At 44.8% G+C, this 27,758-nt stretch overlaps 1 protein-coding gene across 1 annotated transcript; it reads right to left on the minus strand.

Moving 5' to 3' along the window:
• On the minus strand, positions 1–26,089 carry RBM45 (RNA binding motif protein 45). The gene is made up of 10 exons (XM_073646876.1): positions 25,693–26,089; positions 24,786–24,908; positions 24,258–24,384; positions 19,070–19,219; positions 17,991–18,170; positions 15,618–15,747; positions 14,136–14,232; positions 9,069–9,235; positions 7,982–8,189; positions 1–235 (listed from the first exon to the last, which is right to left on the minus strand). Exons 1-9 carry the CDS (start codon positions 25,969–25,971, stop codon positions 7,997–7,999), a joined length of 1,446 nt encoding a protein of 481 aa, XP_073502977.1. The 5' UTR covers positions 25,972–26,089; the 3' UTR covers positions 1–235; positions 7,982–7,996.
• Between the last annotated feature and the right edge of the window lie 1,669 nt (positions 26,090–27,758).

Raw genomic sequence — 27,758 nt, forward strand, 5'->3', positions numbered from 1 at the left:
AATTTTTAAACGCTTTTATTCATTGCAAATGCCAACAGCATGGACACAATTAAGAAAAAAAAACAGTTGAATATGCACTGGAATGCGAGATAAAAGGATTTAAAAAATGATCTTAAAACCTTTTTCGGTCCGTGAACAAAACGCACAAATGTTTCCTAAACCAGTACTTAAAAGCTGTCTCCTGTCACGTTTCAGTCAGTCAAGGTGAGGGTCATGTCATAATTTAGTCTCTGTTCTGTAGAAAGAGCACAATACAATTATAAAACAGTTATCTGCATAAAAGTCATTCACAATCATCAACCAACGACGACATAACATCACCATCTGCGGGGGCACGAGAGAGGAGGCGAATAAAGTTCTGTGATATTCATTATTACTACTTTAGAACTTATTTAATCAGTAAATGTAAAATATGCCTATTAAAGTCACAATGTGACTGCAGACTTGTAAATCCTCGCAGCACGCAGTGTGCACGCTGTCAGGATTCTGCAGTGCTGACATTAGGGGCATGACTGCAAGAATGTGATTTGCATACATGCAGTCACGTGCCTACTAGACTTGTGCAGCTTCGCTCAATGCAAGTGTATTGAGCAAGGCCAGGCACGTCTAGTCGGAATGTTGCCGGACGTATGCAAATCTCATACTTGCAGTTACATGACTGCTTGCTCCCAGCACCGGACAATGCTTGCAGCGTGTGTGCTGTGAGGATTCACATGTCTGCAGTGACTCTAAGGCCGGACAACCACTTAAAAAGAGAACTGTGTTGTGCCCTTTTCTGCCTGGAATTGTATGACTACGTTGATAAGGGGTGTTGGTTTCACCAAGCTGTCAGCAAAAACAATGAAGAGGAACATCACTGCATTTTGTAGATTTTTTTTTTAAGGGAGTATTGTCAGAAAATTGTTTCAATCAGGTTTTTGTGCATTGAAAAAAATGATTACAATCTGTATTAGAAGAAAAAAATTAGATTAGAAAACTTGCAATTTTCACAATGGCAACGGGACTAATTTAGACTTATACTTCCTTCTCTTTACAGATAATTTTTCAGTAGTTATTACCCTCACAGACAGGATTACAATGACAGGTCACACCTCTGTACACAATATATAATAGGTGATGTCAGAGCACCTCCTCCCTTTACAATAACATTTGCACACGGACATTAGATGCTTCAATACAAAAGATAGGCTGTGAGTCAATCAATTGCTGTTAATGTACATGTGCAATTTCCTGAAAAAAAAAAAAAAAACACTCCGTCTAAAACATCCCCATTGTCCAGTGTGAAAATTGCATAAATTGTAAGCCATGTATGCTGCCACAACATTTTTTATTAGAAATCTTGCATAGTCCAGATTTTCAGAAATCAGGGGATTGATTATCTATGAAACTACCAGTTCAATAAAGGAAGTGTGCATATGAAACTTTTCTTGCAATACACATTAAATGGCTATACATGGTTAATAAGTACAATGCATAGTTCTCAAAGCTCCTAATATTTTCAGTAAGAGATCACATATATTCACAGTCCCAATATCAGTCTAGTCTAAAGTTACAGCAAAAAAATAAATAAATCCCCGACACCATATCAATCCTTACAGAACGGTCACATTGTTGGCTTTAACGTTCTGATCCTCATACGCCCAATGACTAAATGGAAGGAATCCGCCAGTTCTGCAGCATCCGGACCAGAGGCACATTGTGACTTCTGCTATCCGTAAAAGGTTATCCTGCACCCAGCAGCCACACAGCTCCCATCGCTTAATGGTTGTGTAATGTCAGAACACCACAGCTAGGAGTGGGTGGAAAATGGGCTAATCACAGTACAGCTAAAGTGCTTTTCTATAGAAACCGTTTTATACAGAGACATAAAATGTATACACAAACTTTTTTCTAACAGGTAATGAATGCATCCAGGTGTCATCGGTAAGTCTTCTTTAAAAGGGGTATTCCCATCTCAAAGATCCTATCAGAATATGTAGTAGGCGTAATAATATTAGCAAACACCTCCAATTAGAAATGTAGTATAGTTCTTCTGATACGCTGTCGCTTACCCCATGTGCAGGGCCATTGCAGTATCTTAGGTGTCCATGGTTACAACCACTCAGTGACAGTTTGTGGTCGTAACCATGGATACCCAAGTTACTGCAATGCCCCGCACATGGGGTAAGCGACATAGTGAATCAGAATAACTATCCTACGTTTCTAATAGGAGGTATCTGCTAATATTATTATTGCGCCTACTACATATTCTGTAATTTTTTAGATGGGAATACCCCTTTAAAGACGACCTAGCAATGACACCTGGATACATTCATTACCTGTTACATAAAATGTAAATGACAACTTTTTTTCTCTCTGTATAAAACAGTTTCCATAGAAAAGCACTTTAGCTGTGCTGTGATTAGCCCATTTTCCACCCACTCCTAGCCGTGGTGTCCGGACATTACACAACCATTAAGCAATCGGAGCTGTGTGTGACATGTGTGGCGGCTGGGTGCAGGAGGTATCTGCTATTATTTCACCCACTACATATTGGGATAAGCGCTTGGAGATGGGAATACCCCTTTAAGGGGGTAAAACCCATCTCTTCTCCTTACTTTAGTAAATACTTATATTCCATGTGGAATAAGAATTCTGCACATCCTTTCTTGCATCTCTAGATTGTGCCGCTCCTGTTTTTTTGGTATGGATAAACAGACAACTAGGTGTGACCATTGCGGGGCGTGTCCTGACAACTGCCCAATGAATGCGGCTTATATCAGACACGCCCCTTTTATGAGACGAATGGCAAAGCTCAGGTGTCCCAGGTAGGAATAAGAGGAGCGGCAGAGTGCAGAGCTCGGAGGAGAGATGACCCAGAGGTGTATAAAGTACAGGTCAGGAGTGCTGACCGGTCAGCCTGAAACACACAAATAACCCCATCCTTTTCAGATCGGTTCCTACTACATTCAGCTGTCCCCAATGTAGGTAACAGGTGCCCCATTCTATGGCCCAGAGTGGCTGACACCCAGCTTTCCAGAGACCCTGAATGTCAAAGAAAGGTGCCTTTTTTTTGGCAATGCTTCCAACCCTACCATCCCTCCTCCTATAGTTCTGGGTATTTCCAAAGTTAATTGACCTTTGACATTATACTTCAGGAAGATTACATTCAACATAACTATTAAAGGGGTTGTCCAGGATTTACATACTGATGACCTATCATTTGTACAAGTAATCAGGGCTGTGGAGTCGGAGCCCATTTTGGTGGAGTTGGCATAAAATGGACCAACTCAGACTCCTAAAATATATTATAATATATATACTACTATAATAAATTGGGTACAGTAGTTTAATGCAGTTTGTGGGGAATATTTTTTCATAAGAATTTGGGATAGTTATGAAATGTCCTATAAATGTCTGTCCTATTCCTGATCTAAGGGTCTAGACTTTTAGCTGAGATGAATCTGTGCTGCAGTAAATTTATCACTTAAATATGAGCCGTGTATGAGGGAGTCGGAGTTGGAGTTATGGAAATTGAGGAGTCGGAGGTTTGGCTTACCGACTCCACAGCCCTGCTAGTAATCAATATCAGATCAGTAAGACGCCCAACACCAATCAGAGGTTTGTGGCTTCGGGTGAGACTGGTTGTACACCGCGGGCAGAGGCGGAGCAGCACAGAACCATACACTGACATGGCCAACCTCAGGTACCGCAGCTTAGATCCTATTGAAGTGATAGGTCACCACTGTACAAGGGACTACACCTTTAAGAGTTTTCCTGAGGCCCCAATGGGCAAAGAAATAAAGAACTTTAAACGAGTGGGATATAGAAACTGTCTATCAAACTGTATGAAATATATCATACTAGACTTGTATGTGATGTGATCGCTGCTGATCTCTGATTAGGACTTTAAGCAGAAGTGTCTTCCTGGATAGTGAAAGGAACCTGTCACAAAAAGTTACCTGGATCGCGTAGAAGCCCTCCCATGAACCAGATTCCCCTTAATCTGTGTATGTAGTGCAGTGTCAGTGTGTTAATATACTCACCTATCACAGTCTCCTCCGGTGTCAGTGCCGTTCTTCTCCTCTTCTCAGTGACGTCACCGCTCTTCAGAGTCTCCAGGTCCTGCTGTGCTGTGTGTGACCTAGAAGTGGCTTTTACAATGTAAGACTATGAAGCATCAGAACAAGCTCCATAGACTTAAATAGTAAAAATAGAGAGTCTGAAGAGCGGTGGGGTCATCCAGAAAAGGAACGGAGCAGCGCTCGATACCGGAGAAGGCAGCAGTAGGTGAGGATATTAGCACACTGATACTGGTAAACGCACATAGGTTTAAGAGGGAAATAAAAGATCATGGGAGGCTTTTTTAAATGCAGCCCCCACATTCTGTGTCACAGATCTGGAATCTCAACGGCCCGTGACTTTGTCCAAGCTTTTAGTTTTGGCCCTCTGTGTATTTGGGTCTGACCGCTGCCCTAGAGGGACAGTGAAGTATAAAGATCCTTTCTCCTGACTGCAGAGTCATAAGTGATGGATCGTTAGGATCCTAATTATGTGACGCAGAAGGTGGTGGCTGCAGTTTAGATCCGGGAAACTTGGCGATAGGTTCCCTTTAAGTCAAAGGAAGGTCAGTCTCTCAGTAAAATGGCATACAGCGTCGTATTATAATTATTTAGACAGAGAACGATGGAATCGCATCCTGCATCTTGACGGCTCATCCCCTCAATGTGAATCACTAAAACCTGGCAGACAGTGAACTGTATCCTTGCTGCACAGCCACCATTAGAGAAGCCGCGGCTATGCTGCAGTGCTGGCCAATAAGCCAGCCTCCCGCTGCTCCCCGTGTATCCGGAGGAGCCGCCGGGAGGAAGCGCTATTGATGTATACTATAAGAGTACACACATCACGTATTCTACTGTATGGGGATGTGCAGAAGCGGAGCTAGGAAAATAATTAGATTAAAAAAAGGAGCAAGAATGCAGTGTTACCGCTAATAAGAGGGGTTTCGCTGGAATTAGGGTCTCTTGCTCTGTTATGCTGCTTCCAGATTATATAGCAAAAACCCGCTGATAGATTTCCTTTAAAGCTAGATCAAGGATTCAGATGGTAATACAAAACTTATTGCCCCCACAAAAATAAAAAAAAAGTCCCAAAGACAAACAATGGAGCAGAGATCGAGCATGTGCACCTCTGTTCCCTTCAAAGCTGTGCAGTAGTCCCCGTTGTAAGGTTCCCAAGCCGTAATCTCAGGATCCCGGGTGATCCCAGTGGTAGAGCGCAAAGTGATCAGAACGTTTTTTTGGGAGAAGGGGAATAATCCTTTAAAACTGCCAGAAGTGTGGAACCAAAATGTAAAAATAGTAATAAAGAAAAATAAAAATAGAAAAGTTTGCAAGCATACAGTGGCATCTACCAACCAGAGCCTTATGTTATTCCTTTTACCATTGTACCATTGTATGGAAATATGCAATCCATACATCAGAAAAAAGAAGAAAAAAAAAAGTGGGGGGGCGTATATTAGCGCCATATGTATGGTGGTTACATCTTGCTGCATTCTTCAGAAAATTTGTTGACGTAGACATCATGACACTGAAGAAAAAAGCGGCCAATTCTTCTGTGTGACTGCCATATCAAGCGTATGTGCACACGTTCAGTGTTTTCAGCAGATTTTTTTTGTGCTGGCAGGAAAAACGATGCTTAAGAAAAATAGGTGCGTTTTTTCCCCATTCATTTAGATGGGTGAAGAACTGCAAAAACACAAAGAATTGCCATACTGCAGGTATGAAAAAAACAAGCAGCATGTGCAGAGATTTCAGAAATCCCATTCACTTTGCGGGTACTGTAAAATACTACGTTTTGCTGTGTGGGGAAAAACATGGCAAAAACACAGTGTGAACAAGCCGTTAAGTGGTTTCCTACTACTGATCTATATATCTAGTTGACTCTGCAATGTTTATTTGCATCTACAGATCCATTCTCTCTACATTTTGGAAAAGGATTTAAAATGGTGTATAAAATACTCTGAAATTGAGCCAGATCAATAAAGGTGTAGTATCCGTATAATATTATAGGGGGTTAAGCACATTGCTAGCTCTGCAATCCACTGATGACAACCTCATACAGTATGCAACAGTGAAAACAGGTTCTGTTTGCAAACATCGCGCCGCTCGCTATACATCACGCCTCTCGCCATACATCGCGCCTCTCGCCATACATCACGTCGCTCGCTATACATCGCGCCTCTCACTATACATCGCGCAGCTAAGATTCTGCAGGGGTATTCCAGAAAGTAGCAACCTGTAACATCTGACACTGATGAGTGTAGGCGGGGGCCTCCCACATGGTTACTCTACTAATTAGGATACAATGGGGATAACCAGGACGTGACCGAACACTTTCATCATATAATCAAACGCTTCCTGACAAATTGCTGGCTGGTAATTGCTAAGCGCCCAGGAGAAAATGACAGCAACGTAAAATAATTCTGCCAAGCTGGAAGCAGGAGAACTAAATGCGGAGTGAATGCCAGGGCGACTCGGGAGCAAAAGGCTCCAATAACAAGATACCTACAAGCAACTTAAATTTTATACCTTCAAATAAGACTGAAATAAATAGGATTTCCTGTCTCCTAACAGAACATTCACTGTATTACTCCATCACGGACTCATTCTGTATTTTGCACATTATATTCAGCATTTTAATGGTGATTCTATAGGGTGATATATGGAGCTTTCCGCTCTCAGGAGGGGACTATGCTTATTTCCGTATAGAAGATATTTATACAGAGCTCCTAGAGTACAGTGTATACAGCACCACTGCGGACAAGTGTCATTCCCAGGATAGAAATGGTAATGCCCTTTACTTCCCTCCTTCTACTGATTTAATATGTCATAAATGTCTCATTAGTTAGGGACCCCCATACAGAGTCCCAAAGGGTAATTTGTCACTCCATCTGAGATCGGCATGATGTAGGGGCAGAGACCCTGATTCCAGCGATGTGTCACTTAATGGGCTACTTGCAGCAGTTGGAATAAAATCCCTGTTTTATCTGCTGCAGATGTAACCGTTCTCTGAATGCTGAGCTCTGTATAACCCCGCCCACACCACTGATTGACAGCTTCACAGTGTACACAGAGCAGCCAATCAGTGGTGGGGGCGGGGTTATCAGCGCTCATGAATATGGAGGACTAAGTGGCAGCAGGTTTACTAGTCCTCAATCACCTGATAAAAAGTGAATTAAAAAAAAACTATAGCAAGCAATACACCACTGGAATCAGTGTCTCAGTCCCTACAATATGGTGCTCTAAGATGAGGTATCAAGAATCTGGTGATACACATCCCTTTAAGACAGGAGGCTGCAAACAGAAGAGATGTGTTTTCTCTACTATTTCCATTAAGGTTTCATTCAGACGAGCACATTTATTGTCCACGTGCAAAACTGATGGCATGCAAACCAAGCATGGACCAAAGCAAGTCATTGGTGTAACTTATGTGACTTTTTTTCAATGCAATGTGGTGAAAAAAACCTAACTGCTTAGCTCAGACTTACCCACTAAACTGACAGTTTTTGATGCTCTCATCTGAACTCAGCCTAACAGACATAAGAGGTGACCGTCATCGTTGGGGGTCTTGGAGGATGGAGGTCAACCAATCAAGACAATCTATGGCAGATCTCAGAAGCGACTCCGATTTAAAACCTCTAGAAAAATCTGAATTTCTATTAAAATGTTCTGCGTCCCCCCTATACAAATGCATCCTAGTGCGCATTACTGACAGCATGGAAGTATCATACATGGCAGGAGGGGGATCAGTATCTCTCTATAGCCAGTCTTTGCTTCTTCTCTTCCTCAGTGCACCACAAATGTATTCTAGTGGTCATCTAACAATCACCTTGCTTACCATAAAATCCATTTTTTTTTTTTACGTACCCCTAGACTTGATAACAATGAACAGTGAATAAGGGGCAGTAGATAAGACTGCAGAACGGGCACCAGGTACTTACCCGATGTATAGAGATTCAGTATGTTCTTTGTCTCTTGTTGGACTCATCTTTTGGAGAATCAGCTTGCATCACTTTCAGCTTTACGCCGTTCACCAATTTTCCGTGTAGAGCGGCTATGGCATCGTTTGCGCTGTACACCTCAGAGTATCGGGCGTACCCAACGTTCTTCCCCGGAACAATGTAAACTTCTATCAGATTCCCAAAACGACTACAAAAGGAAGAGGTTAAATATTTCAGTAATAGCAGCACAAGGTCCTAGAAGAGCATTTAAAGAGCTCCTTAGCATTTACATCATATCTGACCTCATGTGTCCTGACAACTCGCGATGATCTCCGGTCAGATACAAGAACTATACCATTCTGTAATCACACATGAAAGATAAGGACCCTTTGAGCTTATCCTATGGCAAATGTGTGTGAGTGATCAGCACTGTGGACTTTATACTATGAAACAATTGCAGCAGCCCACAGAAGGCGATCACACAATCAAACCTGCTCCAGTAAAGCTCCGGTGCTCTGATCTTTATTTATTTTTTTTTAAAGGGGTTGTCCACTACCCTTCTGAATCCCTATGTTTCCCCCCAGTAAAAATAATAAAACACTCATACCAGTTACCTCTGCCGTTGCAGCAGTGTCGGTACTGGCTCTCCGGAGATTGCGGGACAATGTCATGCAATCCCTGGGAGAGCCAATGCTGACCCTGCTGGAAAGGCGCCAGCACGGAAGCAGAGTATAAGTATTATTTTACTGGGGGGAATCAGGGATTCAGAAGGGGTTGTTCCGAGTAGTGTACAACCCCTTTAACTACCCCCCACCCAGATACACCGAAATGTTATGAAAGGGATTAGCAAAATTTTGGCCATAACACAACAGCAGAGATGCTTTTGTAGCGAGAACTTTGCAAATAATTTAAGTGTTCATTTTCTAGACTTAAAAAAATAGAAGGAAAAATATATATGGATTCCTGAATTCCTGCAGAGAAGCGCTGGAGCCACCAAAAAAAGAGCAGACATGGTGTATAACGAGGGAATTCTCCAATCCATGCCCAAGCGTCAGTAACAGGTACTACTGTCATCAGAGCGCCCTACCAGAACACGTCGTCCATCACATCCAGGCTCAGGGGGTGAGGGTTGAACACAATGAACAGTCTCTCCTTGCACTGTGCATCAACGTGCGCCTTCTTTTTGTATGCGGGAAGGGTAGCGTCTGTCTGAAGCTGGGAGGCACCAGGGGAAGCATATGGTCGATCATAGGCCTGCAGACAAAACAGATTCACCGTGAAAACCCTGCTGAATACTGCAACAAGCAACCATGTCAGACAAGGAGGGGAAAGAAAACGGAAGATATGTGCTCCGCACAATATAACCCTGCAGTGATAACAGGGCTGTGGAGTCGGTAAGCCAAACCTCCGACTAATCAATTTCCATAACACCGACTCCACGACTCCCTCATACATGGCTCATGTTTAAGTGATAAATTTACTGTAGAACAGATTCATCTCAGCTAAAAGTCTAGACCCTTAGATCAGGAATAGGACAGACATTTATAGGACATTTCATAACTTATGAAAAAATATTCCCCACAAACTGCATTGAACTACTGTACCCAATGTATTATATATTTTAGGAGTCAGAGTTGGTATATTTCATACTGACTCCACCAAAATGGGCTCAGACTCCAACTCCACAGCCCTGAGTGATAACCTGCCCCTCTATCTGCACTTCGGGTTGGCTGGCTGTAATACTTAAGCTTATCATTTCTCCATCTCTAAATCCGAAATTACACAAAGTGATACAAATCTAGAGGCAGAAGGGTAAAAATCAACATTTCCTTATGGTAATGATATTATATGATGTGATCTAGGTCCCAGAATTGAAAGCTCCAGTAATGGTAGGTTACGGAGTGTTGTTTTTTTGTACATGGACCGAATTTCAGGTCCGGGATTAAGGAGTGACCAGAAAACCACTGGGTGGGAATGGGCTCTCCAATACACTCCAGTCTGGGCCTTGCAGGTTTTATAAAAGGCAGCCGAATTGGCTTAGATGTGTCTGAGGTAGTGGTCCTGGAGAAAAAGCTTTAATGGTGGACAGTGACTGACTGAATGTGTGAGCGTATATATACACGCGCATACATATACACAGTATTTAACAAAAGTGACACTGAAGATATGACATTTTGATACAATGTAGAGTGGTCAGTGTACAGCTTGTATAGCGGTGTAAATTTGGTGTGCCCTCTAAATAACTCAACACAGAGACATTAATGTCTAAACCGCTTGCAACAAAAGTGAGTACACCGTTAGCGAAAATGGCCAAATTGTGCCCAAAGTGTCAATATTTTGTGTGGCCACCATTATTTTCAAGCACTGCCTTAACTCTCTTGGGCATGGAGGTCACTAGAGCTTCACAGGTTGCCACTGGAGTCCTCTTCCACTCCTCCATGATGACAAGACTGAACAGTGCAGTATTCCAACATGATAATGACCTCAAACACCTCCAAGTCGGCCACTGCCTTGCTAAAGAAACTGAGGGTAAAGGTGCTGGACTGGCCGAGCATGTCTCCAGACCTGAGCCCTATTGAGCATCTATGGGGCCTCCTCAAACGGAAGGTGGAGGATCGCAAGGTCTGTAACATCCCCCAGCTCTGTGGACACAATTCGGTCATTTATACTTAGGGGTGTACTCACTTTTCTTGCCAGTGGTTTAAACATTAATGTCTCTGTGTTGAGTTATTTAGAAAGCACCAAATTTACACTTTTATACAAGCTGTAAACTGACGACATTACATTGTATCAACGTGTCATATGTATAGTGTTATCCCATGAAAAGATATTTACAAAAATGTGAGGGGTGTATTCCGTTGTGATATACTGCATATATTAGTGTGTGAATACATGTATAGTATATATTAACCACTTAGTGACCAGGCCAAATTTTTCAAATCTGACATGTCCCAGTGGTTTTGAGATGTTTTTTTCATGACCTATTATATTTTATTTTTAGAATAAATTTAGGTCGATATGGTTTTGCTTTTGTTTATAAAAAAAAGGTCAGCTTGACAAATTTTGAAAAAATTAGAAGTTTTCAAACTTTGAATGATTATTTCTTTAAACGCCACGGCCCCACTATCAGTATTCGGTCAGTACTTTTTCTCAGGAGTGGGAGCCAAAACCAGGAGTGGGTGATAAATGCAGAATTGGTGACTTGTTTCTATTATACCTTTTCTCTGATTGTTCCTCACCTGGTTTTGGCTCCTACTCCTGAGAAAAAATACTGACCAAATACTGACCGAATACTGATAGTGGGGCCGTGGCCTAATCCAGATAGTCATAGCACCTAAAGTTAATAAACATTTCCCTCATGCCGGCTTTACATCAGCACCATCTGTAAAATGTTATTTTGTTTTGTTAGGATGTTAGATGCTTTAAAATTGTAGCAGTCATTTTTATTTTTTCCAAGGAAATTTACAAAACTTATCTAAGCATCTAAGGGGTTAAAAGGCCATGGTTGGTGCTAACACGTTTGTGACAGTGGGGGTCAGCTGTAGTGTACAGCCGACAGCTGCTGCATTTTAACCCTTTGGGCGATGACATTTAGTTATATCTCAGGTCAGTTTAAGTCATATTGGTGGTCACTAAGGGGTGAAAACGTGTGTGTATCCATGGACTAGCACAGCAGGCCACACTACCCCACACAGCAGAAATAGCAGATATACTTGGCTGGGCGTTCATGTGATGGATATTCAGCTTGGCCGCCTTTGTTATAGAGGGGTTTAGGAATGATGGGACTGTATTTCTGATGTGCACCCAGCAGGCACCGGAGAGCTGGTGACAGACATATGACAAGCAGGGTGTCACGTCCAGCCTGGGCAAGCGCACATACCTCACCAAATAGCATAATCCCCTTAACGGTCACACCGTCCTTAGACGTTTTGCAAACATTTAGTGACATTAAAAGATGACCGTGTAAAGACAAGAGCTGCTGATGAGAATGAGAGGAGAGCCGAGTGTAAAGAGCTTAAAGGGGTATTCCCATCTCCAAGATCATATCTCAATATGTTGTAGACTTAATAACACTAGCAAATACCTCCACTTAGAAATGTAGTATAGTTCTTCTGATTCGCTATATCGCTTACCCCATGTACAGGGCATTGCAGTAGCGTAGGTGTCCATGGTTACGATCACTATCGTCCAGTTAACTGTCACTATTTGAGTGGCTGTAACCATGGATACATAAGCTACTGCAATGCCCTGCACATGGGGTAAGCAACATAGTGAATCAGAAGAACTGTACTACATTTCTAATTGAAAGTTTTGCTAATATTATTACATCTACTACATATTGGGATAGAATCTTGGAGAAGGGATTACCCCTTTAACTAAGAAAGCAGGGAAGAGAGTGCAATCTAAAAATTGGATTTAATTGCCCCATTAGAGTATTCATAGGGTATGTTCACAAATACAGAGAAAACAGTATCTGAATTTAACGTTTTCACAGGGTTAAATGCCGTATGAGACTTGTCCCCACAAGTAAGGACCACGAAGGAGCAAACTAGTTGCATTGTGACGTCACCGAAGCAGTGGTCATAGTTATAGGGGTTGCCCCAAGAACACATCACATAATAGACCGAGGGGGGCCACTCAGCAGAGCAATCCACGAGCAGCTCAAGATTTGTATTCCAAGAAGTTCCTAATGGGATGTGGCATCCCAGTGCTTTGCCAAGAGTGCCAGGAACAGGACCGGGGGAGGGGGAATCAGCTGAACAGAGGCAGGGGCCACATTTTGAAAGGCAGTTTTTAACAAGACCACCCCTTTAATTATCCTCTTGTATAAAACTTCCTTGAAAAGGGCATCGGTCAGTAGGATCACCCCTCCTAAGCCGTCTATATGGGCATATAGGCCATAGGAAGATGAATAAAATGATACTATGCGATACAATGTCTTATTCCAGAGAAATCCAGAGAATCTGCCTCCAGAGCTTATTGCAAATTAAAGTGGGACGTTTTCATATTTTTAAAAACTTTTTGTTACTGTATTTTGTAGTCCCCTTGAGGCACTTGTGTCTGATCGCTTGTGCTATACACAGCAATACCACAGTGCTGCTGTATACAGCAAAAATCAAGCCACAGGCTAGCTTTCATAGTAGTACCGTCATGACAGGCACAGGGGTCTTCAGTAGATCCCTAGCAGCCATGACAGCCCACCGGGCCATGTGCTTTGAATGCTGCCATCACAGGTGACATTAACAGGTTAACAGCAGTGTGCGGAGCTCGTGGCTGTTAGACAGGTGATGGCTGGATAATACAGCCGTCACCTACTGGCAAAGATACAAGCTCAATTGGGCAGCACAGTGGCTCAGTGGTTAGCAGTGCAGCCTTGCAGAGCTGAGGTCCTGGGCTCAAATCCCACTAAGCACAACATCTGCAAGGAATTTGTATGTTCTCCCCGTGTTTGTGTGGGTTTCCTCCGGGTACTCCAGTTTCCTCCCACACTCCAAAGACATACTGATAGGGAATGTGGATTGTGAGCCTCAACGGGGACAGTGCCCATAATGTCTGTAAGGCGCTGTGGAATTAATGGTGCTATACGAGTGAGTAAAATAGATAAATTCCTGAGCCCGCATCAAAGTCAGGGGGCAGACATATGACGCATCAGTACATTATATGTTGGTACAGGGTTAAACATTGTCATTTTTGTGAGGATTTTATAAAACAAAATTGCACAGCTGTGACTGCAGAGTATAGGATCATAGCAGTAGCACTATACTGAGATACATTATGAAAAGTATGTGTGTAGTATTCCTATTTTTTTATTTTACACTTTGGGAAATTGTATTTTAATCTCTGCACTTCTCTGGATAATCCACAGAAAAATCATCATCACTTGGGGAGAATCTACAACAGATCAGAGACAAAGTGATGTGCTGTCGATTTAAAAGTCCGCAGAGCGGGCCAATTTCTGCGGCACCTGGATGGGTTTTCTGTTGTCGATTTTTCATCTAAAAGGCTGTTTTGAGAACACCTACAAGTTCCGGTATGTGTGAACGTACCCCAAAGGATTCAAAAGAAGTCAGCAAAAGTGTAGGAATTTACGGCTCCAAAGTCACAGTGACAGGAAAGCCTTTATTATCTTAATAGATATGGATAAAATACTTACAGATCCCGTCGGTGGGTATTGTTGGGCAACTTGCGGACCCCAAACCATTGAATTTACCTGAGCAGCCACCATGTTGGATGCCATTTTTTTAAGAAGTCTAGGACAAAAAAAAAAAAAAGTTAAACTTGTTTTTCTTTTTTTTTTGGTGATTTTTAAAGGGGTTGTACCAAGTGTGGAAGTTATGCCCTATCCTATGGACTCCAGCAGTCAAAGAATAGAGCAGATGGACATGATTGATTCAGACAAGACTCCGCACAGTCCTGCTCTTGGGACTGGTGAGGGTCACGATGGTTGGACCTCCAGCAATCAAGACATTATCCCGTTTCCTAAGGTTAAGGTGCGGTATAACTTCCAAGTTGATACAAGATTGTGAACCCCAATGTGGACAGTGATGATAATTTTGTAAAGCACTGTGGAATTAATGGCGCTATATAAGTGAGTAAAATAATAATAAACCTTTTTGTTTAGGAATGAACTTTGTATACAGAGACCCTGATTCCAGTGATGTCACTTGCTAGAGTTTTGATAAAAATCAGTTTTCTCTGCTGCAGATGTAACAGTTCTCTGAATAACCCCGCCCACACCACAGATTGGCAGCTTTCTGTGTACACTGTGCATAGGCAGAAAGCTGTCAATCAGTGGTGAGGGCAGGGTTATAGAGAGCTCATGAATATGGAGGACTGCATGGCAGCAAGTTTACTAGTCCTCTAGTGATAAAATCACGGTTTTCATTGGCAGGAGATAATCAAAACTACAGCAAGCAGCTCAGTACAAAACATCACTGCAATCAGGGACAGGTTAAAATCTATAAGTATCTCTTTAAATGTAGGTTATAGAGAATTTCCTACCGTTCAGTAATCTGTTTTGCAGGTAAAGCAGAGCGAGCAGCGCCCAATACCCCCTTCGTTATTCCTTCACTAATCTAAAACCCCATCTTCTGGGACTCAATGTAGTTTAAAGAGGTGGTCCACTACTTTGTTTGATGGCGTATCCTTAGGATAGGTCATCAATGTCTGATCGGCCAGGGTCCGAAACTCGGCACACCCGCCAATCAGCTGTTATCTGTGTTGGCGGCCGCCAGTGCTCACTGGTGGAGCTGCTCTGTCTGATAGTGGCCACCGTAGGGTACTGCACTTCCGCCTATTGATTTTAATAGAAGGCGGATGTGTAGTACCCTGCGTCGGCCACTACCAGAAGACGGCCAGCTCCGCAAGTGAGCACTAACGGCTGGCGGCTGCCACCAGCAATAACAGCTGATCGACGGGGGTGAAGGGTGTCGGACCCCGGCCGATCAAACATTGATGACCTATCCTAAGGATACGCCATCACTCAAAAAGTAGTGGACAACCTCTTTAATAATATAAATAGGAATGCACACCTCTGCCCGACTCCTGTACAGATACATTGGGTGTGACATGGACCTCGCAGTGTTGGGACAGTGAAAATAAAAAGTATGACCGGTGGTCTCATGATTATACTCACTCAGCACCATCACCTCCATCATTCAGATAAGTGACACCCAGACGATTTCCGGGGGGATACTCAAACCCGTGCAGCTTGTACTTGGCATATATAGCGGATGAGATATTCTGATACTGCACCACGGCATAAGCTACCAAAGAAAAGGGAAAAGGCATCAGAAATCAGCTGGTGTTCTGGTATCTAGCAACCCATACAATGCAGGAAAACTTACTGAAGTGCACACTGATGGAAACTTACCTGCGGACATTTGTGTGTTCACACACTGAACCTTTCCAAGGCTGTGAAAGCCCTCACTGCCATATGCAATGGGACGACGACATAAATCAGAAGTGTCAATGCCTTAAACAGCTCCGCTGCTTTGTACTTACCCCTGGGCAATGGCACATATCTGCATGAGGCCCCTAGAGGTCAGCTAGTGTTCATTCCCTGGTGGTTAGTGGCACATTATGCATCAGGGTCCCTGGTGGTAAATGGAACATTAAGCATCTGGTGCTTGGTGATTAGTGGTACAGTCGGCATCTGGTACCTGGTGGTAAACAGTACAGTCAGCATCCAGCCTGTACAGTCAATGTCCTCTACCCGGAGGTCAGTAGTAACATCAATAACTAGTTCGATGTGGTTATTTTTCTCTCTCAAGCAGCCGTTGGTACCTGATGATCAGCGATTTTATGTTCCCTGTTGGTAAGTGGTACAGTCAGAGTAGTAGCGTCTTCTGGGCAGAGGAATAATTATTGCCCATTGCTCGAGGTACACGGTGCCGGCTTCCTATCTCTGATGGTCAGTAGTATAGTCGATCACTGGGATACATCTGGGTCTCTGGTAGTCAGCAGTATGGTCAGCAGTACATTAATCATCCACAACCGGCTTCGTCAGTAAGTGCAGCAGTCAATATCCGGTTCCTGGTCAAGGCACAGTCAACGTCTGATCCTGGCTGGTCAGAGGTACAATCAGTGTTTGACATCGAATGATCTGTGTGTAGATGGCGCACAATTCCAGAAGTCAATGGTACAGTCAGCTTCTCCTTATCTGATGGTCCAGTTGAAAGTCGCAATCTCTCGTGATCCGGTTGGGTGCGTTTTAGAATCCCAATCCAATGAAAGGGTTGGTTTTGTGGTCTACTGAGACACTTCCCATAATGATACTACCAGATAGAGATGGACGCCCTCCCAGGGTCTGTCACCGTCAGGCTCAACGCTGCACATGATGGCAGCAGTACTGACTGGTCCCAAAAGTGATCTGCACTTCTCTGCCACTGGAGACTACCATAATTACATGGGTGGTCTCCTAAACAAGATAGATCACTTATCCTCTGAATGAGATCCCAAATTCCCCCCTGTGAAATAAACATTACTGAGCATGTGTGACCACTGCTCTTACCGGTCACACCTTAGTATAGGTCATCGATATCAGATTAGCGGGGCTTCAACACCTGTCACCGACACTCATCAGCAGCCAGATGTAGACATTGATCGAATCTCTGCTGTACATGTCTGTCCAATGCGTAGAGTTGGCACATCAACTTCCACTCTCTTAAAGGGAACCGGTCACATGAAAAAATGCTATTAACCCGCAGATCAATAATGTTTGAGCCTGCCCGGCGCCGAGAGTCCCACTGCAGGGAGGAAATTAACTTTCTGACAGCCGGCCCTACTGATGAGAGACCTGTCAGTCAGTGCAAGGGGTGCAGATACAGCAGCCACTCTATATGCAGAGAGATGCGACCGAACACCCGTGACTAAAACCCGAACGCTACCAAGAGGAAAAAAGTTTATTTCCACCCGGCAGTGGGGCTCTAAGTGCCAGCTCCGGCAAGATCAGAAAGCTATAAACTCAATATCTGCTTTTTTTCTTCACATGACAGGTTCCCTTTAAATCGGATCTGATCTGTAGTACCCAGCAGTGGGCGCCACACACTGATCGGAGCCGTGCTGTATAGTTTCAACCGATAGGAATTTAACACCATGGTAAGACACCTCTCCATGACAGATCAACAATGAAGACCCTGGCACTCCTTTAATGCGAGTGAAACTATTAACAGACAATCAGACAAATGCACGTGACCCTTCAGTCTGTTATTTCGCTATCAGAGAAAGACTGAAGCAAATAGAATAGAGCAGCAAGAAAAGGATTCAAGAACATTGCCTTTTCTCACAGCGCTATTCTTTACCAGTCTTCATCTCACAATCTTAGAGTCTGATGAAGGTATAATAACAGACCAAAACATCAGATTGTCTATTAAAGAGGGCTGCGTCGCATTAAAAGGATATTATTACTATAAAAGGAGTGTGGAGTGCTCATTAGTAGGATTTTAATAAGTGGTATAAAGCTAAAAGGGTAAAACCAGTGCAGCTTTCCCAAAAGAAGAAACCTTACCAAATGATGAGAACATGTCGCGCTGGACCTCGCAGAACTCGAGTCCTGGAATAAGATCGAATAAACTGTAGATCTGATCCTGGACCAAGGGCACTCGGGACACAACAGTTAGACGCTTGGACACACTTTCCTGGCCTCGGCCATCTCCCGCTTTGTCATAAAGGGAATAGTCATACTGTTCTAAAAATGAGAATTTAAGATAGTCGTCAGTGTAAAGATTATGTGAGCTAGATCCTCTACCATGCGCTATTACAGTACAAGTGTTGTCAGGATTATAGTGCACTGGTATAAGATGTGTCAGTGCTCCTTGGTTCTAAACTAAGTATTTTGCACTTGACCTAATGCAAATATATCAATATTGGGTATATATTACAAAGCTTTCACCCACCAAACTATTTATATGAGCATGTAGCTCTTTCAAACACAAGTCCAGCAATACTTTACATAGCCAGTCCATTCATCCATTATTGAGAAATCAGCATTTGAATTTACAAGCAAAGGAGGCTCAAGAGCTATGGTAGACCTGAAGCCTGTCACTCCAGGTCCATCTATTCCCCTCCCAGTGCCAGCTCGTCCCGCCCGACGATGCATTTGTCCGAAGTCACACTGCATAGAGGCTGTCAGTCAAGCAGGAAGAGGCGGGGCTGGGTGGGAAATTAGAGCTGGAGTGACAGAGGCTTCAGATCTACTATAGCTCTTCAGCCTCATTTGCGTATCAATTCAAATGAGGATTTCTCAGTAACAGGGGAATGGATTGGCTATGTAAAAGTATTGGTGGACTTGCTTTTGAAAGAGCTACATGAACATATAAATAATTAGTTGGGTGAAATTACCTTTAAGAAAAAAAATATATATATTGTCCACAAAGTTGGACAACCCCCCCCCCCTTTAAGATTTCTCAACAGGAATAAATCAAGTCACCGCTGAGCTACACCCTTTCCATAACTCCCAGAGAAATAAACAAGGGTTATCAACACAATGCAGCACGGACAGTTATCTCTACATCTGCCATGATACGGAAGATGGGAATAACCCTTTAAAAAATATATTCTTTGAGAAGTGAAAGCAGTAAACATTACCAGACTGCCCGAAAGAATACATGGATGCTGCAGGGTCGTGCAGAAGAGGCTCCGGCGGCGGCTGCTGCTGCTGCCGAGACGGGCCGTGGTAATCTGCGGCTTCTGATGTTGCGCCCTTGTTCCTGGGTTCGGCCAGGATGGCTTTGTAACCTGAGAATAACGACATTAATGTAAATCTGCAGAGAACAATCTGGGGTAACTAAAGTTATACTATAACCAGGTTTCACATGGCACGGCTGAACGAATAATGAAGACAACGCCATCGTCTCTATATATGTAGTCCCAGTAATACTGTCCAGCTAGCACTAATAGGGCCCACGAGGGAGAGGATCTTTGCAGATACACCTTAAGTTTTTTTTCTTCTGTAAAACATTTTTCAACTTTCTGATGTAATTTTCAGTATATACACCTAAAGACCTGCACACAAAGGCTGTCCATTTTTTTTTTATTTTTTATTATGGGCTTAAAAACTGACAGGCAGGTAGTTGCTGACTACCTGCCTGCTCTACACAATGCCAGGTCAAAATGGTCACTAACCGTTCCTGCCGGTGATTCAGCTACTCCATGTCAACAGAGCTGCTCTTCCTCTTCCAGGCTGCTCTCTCTAGGGGGGCATAACTGTGACCTCATGTTGATTGACACCTGGCTCCCTGCAGTAAGGCAGTGGGGAGCTGCCTGTCAATCAGCATGACATTAGCAGTCACGCCCCATCAACAGCAGAGCGGAAGAGAAGCCGCTGGTCTGTTGACGCAATGTCACCGGAAGCTGCTGAATTGCCGGCAGGAGTGGCACTGGATCTAAATTTCATCCATTTTTGGTCCATGTGTTTTAGGCTATGTGCCCACGATGCAGAAATGAAGCAGAAAATTTCTGCAGCATTTCTGCATCTCCCTGGCAGAAAAAACGCATGCAGATTGACAAGCGCTTTCCAGGCGATAGCATCACTTGGAAAGTGCTTGACAACTAGGTCACACTGTATAAATCCATGCAAACGGCATGGATTTATACAGTGTGAACCGTAAAAATTAAAACAAATAAAGCTATACTCACCCCCGAGGCCCCGGCGTGGCTGCAGCGCTCGTTCCTGTCTGGTTCCTGGATGCCGGCATATCGCGAGACAGAGCGGTGAAGAGCCTGCGGTCACATGACTGACGTCACCGCAGGTCCTCAAGCGATGCCGGCATTCAGAGAGAAGCCGCCGGACAGGTGAGTATAAACTTTATTTGTTGTTTTATTCTTTTTTTACAGGTACAATGGTACCCAGGTCTGGATGAGAGTCTCCTCTCCTCCAGAACTGGGTACCATCCGCACATAGAGACGCATAGAAGCAGTCGCAGTTTCTATGCGTCTCAATGCAAGTCAATGGCGGGAGTTCCGCTGCGTGTCCGCAAAATTAAATGACATGCTGCGGATTTTTGTACGCAGCATAAACGCTGTGGAAAAATCCGCAGCATGTGCACAGAACATGTGGAATCCCCTTGGGGACCATGGGGTGCGGATTACCTAGCGTTTCACAAGCGTTTATGCTGTGGAAATTCCGCAGCATAAACGCTTGAAAAACGCTACGTGGGCACTCAGCCTTACTATCAGTGTGGCATCTGTATGTCTAATATGCAGAACAGCCCAGCTTCTCATACCCAGAAAACGTAAAATACAGACAGGAGTGGAGCACTTCTCTGACGAGAGTGCCAGTCTGGGCCTCCTCTGTACCTCACAGCTTAGAGGCTCACCTGCAGCCAGTCTGGGCCTCCTCTGTACCTCACAGCTTAGAGGCTCACCTGCAGCCAGTCTGGGCCTCCTCTGTACCTCACAGCTTAGAGGCTCGCCTGCAGCCAGTCTGGGCCTCCTCTGTACCTTACAGCTTAGAGGCTCGCCTGCAGCCAGTCTGGGCCTCCTCTGTACCTCACAGCTTAGAGGCTCGCCTGCAGCCAGTCTGGGCCTCCTCTGTACCTTACAGCTTAGAGGCTCACCTGCAGCCAGTCTGGGCCTCCTCTGTACCTTACAGCTTAGAGGCTCGCCTGCAGCCAGTCTGGGCCTCCTCTGTACCTTACAGCTTAGAGGCTCGCCTGCAGCCAGTCTGGGCCTCCTCTGTTCCTTACAGCTTAGAGGCTCACCTGCAGCCAGTCTGGGCCTCCTCTGTACCTTACAGCTTAGAGGCTCGCCTGCAGCCAGTCTGGGCCTCCTCTGTACCTTACAGCTTAGAGGCTCACCTGCAGCCAGTCTGGGCCTCCTCTGTACCTTACAGCTTAGAGGCTCACCTGCAGCCAGTCTGGGCCTCCTCTGTACCTTACAGCTTAGAGGCTCGCCTGCAGCCAGTCTGGGCCTCCTCTGTACCTTACAGCTTAGAGGCTCGCCTGCAGCCAGTCTGGGCCTCCTCTGTTCCTTACAGCTTAGAGGCTCACCTGCAGCCAGTCTGGGCCTCCTCTGTACCTTACAGCTTAGAGGCTCACCTGCAGCCAGTCTGGGCCTCCTCTGTACCTTACAGCTTAGAGGCTCACCTGCAGCCAGTCTGGGCCTCCTCTGTACCTTACAGCTTAGAGGCTCGCCTGCAGCCAGTCTGGGCCTCCTCTGTACCTTACAGCTTAGAGGCTCACCTGCAGCCAGTCTGGGCCTCCTCTGTTCCTTACAGCTTAGAGGCTCACCTGCAGCCAGTCTGGGCCTCCTCTGTACCTTACAGCTTAGAGGCTCGCCTGCAGCCAGTCTGGGCCTCCTCTGTACCTTACAGCTTAGAGGCTCGCCTGCAGCCAGTCTGGGCCTCCTCTGTACCTTACAGCTTAGAGGCTCACCTGCAGCCAGTCTGGGCCTCCTCTGTACCTCACAGCTTAGAGGCTCACCTGCAGCCAGTCTAGGCCTCCTCTGTACCTCACAGCTTAGAGGCTCACCTGCAGCCAGTCTAGGCCTCCTCTGTACCTCACAGCTTAGAGGCTCACCTGCAGCCAGTCTGGGCCTCCTCTGTACCTCACAGCTTAGAGGCTCACCTGCAGCCAGTCTGGGCCTCCTCTGTACCTCACAGCTTAGAGGCTCACCTGCAGCCAGTCTGGGCCTCCTCTGTACCTCACAGCTTAGAGGCTCACCTGCAGCCAGTCTAGGCCTCCTCTGTACCTTACAGCTTAGAGGCTCGCCTGCAGCCAGTCTGGGCCTCCTCTGTACCTTACAGCTTAGAGGCTCACCTGCAGCCAGTCTAGGCCTCCTCTGTACCTCACAGCTTAGAGGCTCGCCTGCAGCCAGTCTGGGCCTCCTCTGTACCTTACAGCTTAGAGGCTCACCTGCAGCCAGTCTGGGCCTCCTCTGTACCTCACAGCTTAGAGGCTCACCTGCAGCCAGTCTGGGCCTCCTCTGTACCTCACAGCTTAGAGGCTCACCTGCAGCCAGTCTAGGCCTCCTCTGTACCTTACAGCTTAGAGGCTCGCCTGCAGCCAGTCTAGGCCTCCTCTGTACCTTACAGCTTAGAGGCTCACCTGCAGCCAGTCTGTGCCTCCTCTGTACCTTACAGCTTAGAGGCTCACCTGCAGCCAGTCTGTGCCTCCTCTGTACCTTACAGCTTAGAGGCTCACCTGCAGCCAGTCTAGGCCTCCTCTGTACCTTACAGCTTAGAGGCTCACCTGCAGCCAGTCTAGGCCTCCTCTGTACCTTACAGCTTAGAGGCTCACCTGCAGCCAGTCTAGGCCTCCTCTGTACCTTACAGCTTAGAGGCTCGCCTGCAGCCAGTCTAGGCCTCCTCTGTACCTTACAGCTTAGAGGCTCACCTGCAGCCAGTCTGGGCCTCCTCTGTACCTCACAGCTTAGAGGCTCACCTGCAGCCAGTCTGGGCCTCCTCTGTACCTCACAGCTTAGAGGCTCACCTGCAGCCAGTCTAGGCCTCCTCTGTACCTTACAGCTTAGAGGCTCACCTGCAGCCAGTCTAGGCCTCCTCTGTACCTTACAGCTTAGAGGCTCGCCTGCAGCCAGTCTAGGCCTCCTCTGTACCTCACAGCTTAGAGGCTCACCTGCAGCCAGTCTGGGCCTCCTCTGTACCTTACAGCTTAGAGGCTCACCTGCAGCCAGTCTAGGCCTCCTCTGTACCTTACAGCTTAGAGGCTCACCTGCAGCCAGTCTGGGCCTCCTCTGTACCTTACAGCTTAGAGGCTCGCCTGCAGCCAGTCTAGGCCTCCTCTGTACCTTACAGCTTAGAGGCTCACCTGCAGCCAGTCTGGGCCTCCTCTGTACCTTACAGCTTAGAGGCTCACCTGCAGCCAGTCTGTGCCTCCTCTGTACCTTACAGCTTAGAGGCTGCAATACAACCCTTTCTCGTGTCCTGATAAGTGTAAGAACAATGTCATCCTGCGTGAGCAGAGTGGTGTACGGGCACAATATGAAGTCTGAGCCCCGTGCACAAGCAAAGCACTTCTCCCCAACGAGCTGCGTGCTTCAGAACAGATATTTGAGTGATCGGTGAAAAAAACAGATTAGGGATTCAGATCCTCACCGATCTGCTACACATTAAGTAGTATTCAAAAAGAAAAAATAAATAGGCACGCTTAAAAGGGGTTGTTCACTTAAGGGGACAATTTTTTTTTCTTACTTAAATACATGCAGTTGGGGCTAAAAATAATTTTTCCAGTTGTGGTTTCATTAAACATTTTGCACCGTTCCCCTCCTATAGCCGCTGTATTACACTGTCTATTGCTGGCTGCAGAATGAGTTACTGGGGCTGGTAAATGGGCAGGTTTGGTCACTGCTCCTCCACCAGCAGCCATTGTATGGACAGGAGAGCTGTGCAGTCTGAGCAATAGACAGGGTAATACAGGAGCTATAGGAGGAAAACTTAGCCCCAATTGCATGTATTTAACGAAGGAAAACAAATGTACACAAAGGTGAACAACCCCCTTTAACTATAGTAGAACTTGTTTCATGACATTAGCACTAGGGTCTGTAATCTTTTTAAATTATTTTTCTTCATTAAAAACAAATGATATTTAAAAAAATAAATAAATAACACTTTACATGGTCAATTGTTGGGAAAAAAAAAAGTTTTTTTTTATATGGCACCTTCCCTTTAAGTGAAAAACACAGCAGCAACACACATTTTAACTTGCATTTTGGTGCAGATTTTACCCTACTCATTAGTAAGAAATTGACATGCTGCAGATTTAAACCTGCAAGTCACACAAGTACCGAGACTCCAGGATTCTCAGAATACGGCACTCACTTCTGTCACAATTTTCAATTGCCAAAGCAGCGTGGGAAGGCTTCTGGAAGCGCACGTAGGCCAGTCCTTTACTCTCGCCCGTGGTTTTATTCTTAATAATTGAACAGTATTCAACTGGGCCATATTCCTGGAGAAAGAAGAAAACTTTCAGCTTTAAACACTACAAATATTTGAAACAAAACACAGGATTAGTCTCCATTCTTACAGGCATAGGGCCTGTTTCATCAAAGCTTCCAGGACAAAAAAAAAAAAAGTAAGTAGTTGCAAAATTTAGTCACAACGCTAATATTTCTGCAACCTATGGCGTAATTTTCGCCTCAACGGCAACAAACTTGGCTCCAGAAATATGGGACTGTTTTATTTAGTGTTTGCCAAGGGGGTGGTGCCTACAGGGTAATCATGCAGAGAAGCCTAAATACCCACCCAGAGCTCTTAGACCTCCAAGAAACATTTATGGTTAATAATGCAATTTCCTAAATGCTCAGATGTCTGGGAGACACAATTCAAAGGAATCTACAGTGTTTGTACCTTAAACCTTGTTTTTATATCATCTTCTGAATAGGTTTTCGGGATCATGACAAAGATCCTCGTCAGCTCCTCGTCCTCTACTTCTCTGTGGCTCGTGGATCCCCGGGACTGAGCAATAAAGACCTGAAATAGAAGAAGTTACTAAACAGGGGGGGCAAAACTTCCGACACGTTAGAAAGGATCTGATCGATTAGTCTGAGCCAGCACCAACGTCAATAAACTGCAATATCTGGATGTCTACAAATCGCCATTCGGTCACCTACACCTGACATTACTGCTGCTTACTACAGACGACTACGTTGACTGGTCATTAATCATTTCAGTTCAGAAATCTTGAATTTGTCAGAATCTGATTTGCATGAATCCAGCAAAATGGTAACCGGCTGGCCACATGTTACTGGATTCTTTTGAGGGCCAGGAAAGGGTTTATAAAAAAAAAAAAAAAAGAATGCAAGATAAACCTGGTCCTCCGATCTCTGGGAAGCAAAGCATGCACTGATTACACCCTGAAGCAATGACATTGCATGAGGACAAAGTACTGCAGCAGAAAGTATAGAGGAAAGGATTCTTTACAGTTAGATTCAGGAACGAGGTAGTAATGGCAGAGGCTGTATCAGCATATAACAAAACTGCTGGATGCTCATCTATTAGCAAATGTCAGGGAAGCTTCTTATAGATTATCTCCTGATATTGAACAATTTAGTCACAAAATTGATTTAAATAAAAGTTTGCCAAAAGAAACCAATAAAAAAAAAAACAGATTGAAAGGTGTGATCTGACTGGATGCGGAGTGTAACTCTTTAACCGAAGGCAACCAATCACAAGCCAGCATGGATTTTTTCTCTCGAAGAGACAGGATGAAAGCTGAGCTGTGATTGGCGCACGTGATCGCCTCCCTCCCGCGCACCTTGATGGGCTTGCTGTTGTCGCTGAGGCAGCGGCCGTGCATCTCCTCCATGGCCCGGCACGCCTGAGACGACTTAGCGTACTTCACGAAGGCGATGCCTTTAGACTCCTTGGTGTGTCTGTCCTTCACCACCCAGATGTCCTGGATGTCCCCGAACTCCGCGAATCTCTCCCGGATCATGTCCTCCGTCAGCGTCTTGCTGACCACCAGGAACACTCGGCTGTTGGGAGGATCGTCCAGATTTCCGGCCGATGGACGAAACCCGCTGTTGTCCTCCATGTCTTCGGTTATTGTGAGCGCGGCAACAGCAGAACAACAGTGCGCTCTGCAGCCGTTACTGGGACACAATGCAAGCTCCGCCCTTTCCGGTCACGTATGGACACGTCTGTCGTAAACGTGGCCTCACTTTGCCGTAGCAGCGACACCTAGTGGTTGGAGGCTGCACTGCACCCTCACTGCTCATTTCTACCATCAGCCTGAGTGAGTCACCCAAGAGTGAGGGTCTTCCTCATCACACGGATGGACCCTGCCCTCACCACATCGGTGGGAAAATTTGCTGCAAACTCAATGGTTGAATTCCGCATTAAAATCTTTGCAGGTCGATTTCTACACAGTTATTTTTTCCTGAGAGGGAAAAAAAAGCTAAAAGGATTAGTCCCATTTTCATAAAAGTGTATTTTCGGATAGTGCATGTAAATACAAACACTTTTGCAATTTACTGCTTGTTAAAATTTTCAGCTGTTCTTGAGATATTAGCAATTGTTTTTATTATAATGCGTTGCCTTGGAGACCGACCACTGCTGCCAGACAGCAGAAAGTGCACAGCGCTTACAAGCTCTTTTCTATTGAGGCCTGTAAGCACTGGTTTGAAGCCGGCCAGAGTCGTTGATGAGCCGCTGTTACCTCCTAATCCCGGCTAGCTACACTGCAGTGTTTACAACCTAGGCAGCAGTGGTGGTCGGTCTCCTAGGCAACAAGCTTGTTTTTACCAGCACTATCTGACGACATCCATCTGTGAAGACGGGATTGACCCTTTAAAAGAGCCTTTTACTTTGGAGATGAGCTGTGCTGATGACATTATGACCACGACTGCAGCGCTACATTCATGATACTTGATGATTCTACTGTACAATACCTGCCAATCATGCACGCATATCAGGAGGTAACAACATTGGCACCGCTGCCCTCCAGTGCAGAAGTAAGTGGTGCCAGACAAGCCTTTTAAGACCACATTCACACGTTCAGTGTTTGGTCAGTATTTTACATCAGTGTTTGTAAGCCAAAACCAGGAGTGGAACAATCAGAGGAAAAGTATAATAGAAACTCGTCACCACTTCTGTATTTATCACCCACTCCTGGTTTTGGCTTACAAATACTGATGTGAAATACTGACCAAATACTGAACGTGTGAACATGGCCTTAATCTGTGGATTTTCATTTTGCAAATCTTGATGAAAAAAAAGTAGCTGCTAATCCACCATGTGTGAACAAACCCATAGGGAACATGAAGATCATTTTATTTTTATTCATTGCTTATATAGCACTATCATATTCTGTAGCACTTTACATGCATATTATTGTTGTCTTCAATGGAGCTCACAATCTAGATCCCCTATCAGTATGTCTTTGGAGTGTGGGAGGAAACCCACACAAACATGGGGAGAACATACAAACTCCTTACAGATGTTGTCCTTGGTGGGATTTGAACCCAGGACCCCAGTGCTGCAAAGGATGCAGTACTAACCACTGAGCCACCATGCTGCCTGTAAAACATCCATTTAGCAGATGCATTTCCACACTGATATTTTGGGTGTGTGGATGAGGGTTGGTAAAATCTTAGTCACTTTGTAGACGCTGTGATACATGGCAGATGTTTCGGTTACAGATGTAGAAGAAGAATCTGCTATATGTGAACACTCCCTGACAGCTATTATCATAAGCACCATTGTTTTAAATGTTTTTAACTAAAAAAATATATTACGTTCTCCATCTTCTCTGCACCTTTCATGCGAGAGAATCGGATCACACAAAGATGGCACTCAGCTCATGCTCTGATCAAAGTTTGA

This window comes from Phyllobates terribilis, unplaced genomic scaffold (genome assembly GCF_046119375.1).
Source record: "Phyllobates terribilis strain yellow unplaced genomic scaffold, ASM4611937v1 Scaffold_9__5_contigs__length_417890890, whole genome shotgun sequence".
In the NCBI taxonomy this organism is placed as follows: Eukaryota; Metazoa; Chordata; class Amphibia; order Anura; family Dendrobatidae; genus Phyllobates; species Phyllobates terribilis.

Coding starts and splice junctions, on each gene's coding strand:
- RBM45 (XM_073646876.1), bottom strand. CDS start 25,971: ATGGAGGACAACAGCGGGTTTCGTCCATCGGCCGGAAATCTGGACGAT. Junction 19,220..24,257: donor AATTGAAAATTGTGACAGAA/GTGAGTGCCGTA, acceptor CGTTATTCTCAG/GTTACAAAGCCATCCTGGCC. Junction 14,233..15,617: donor GATGGAGGTGATGGTGCTGA/GTGAGTATAATC, acceptor TTTTTGTCCTAG/ACTTCTTAAAAAAATGGCAT.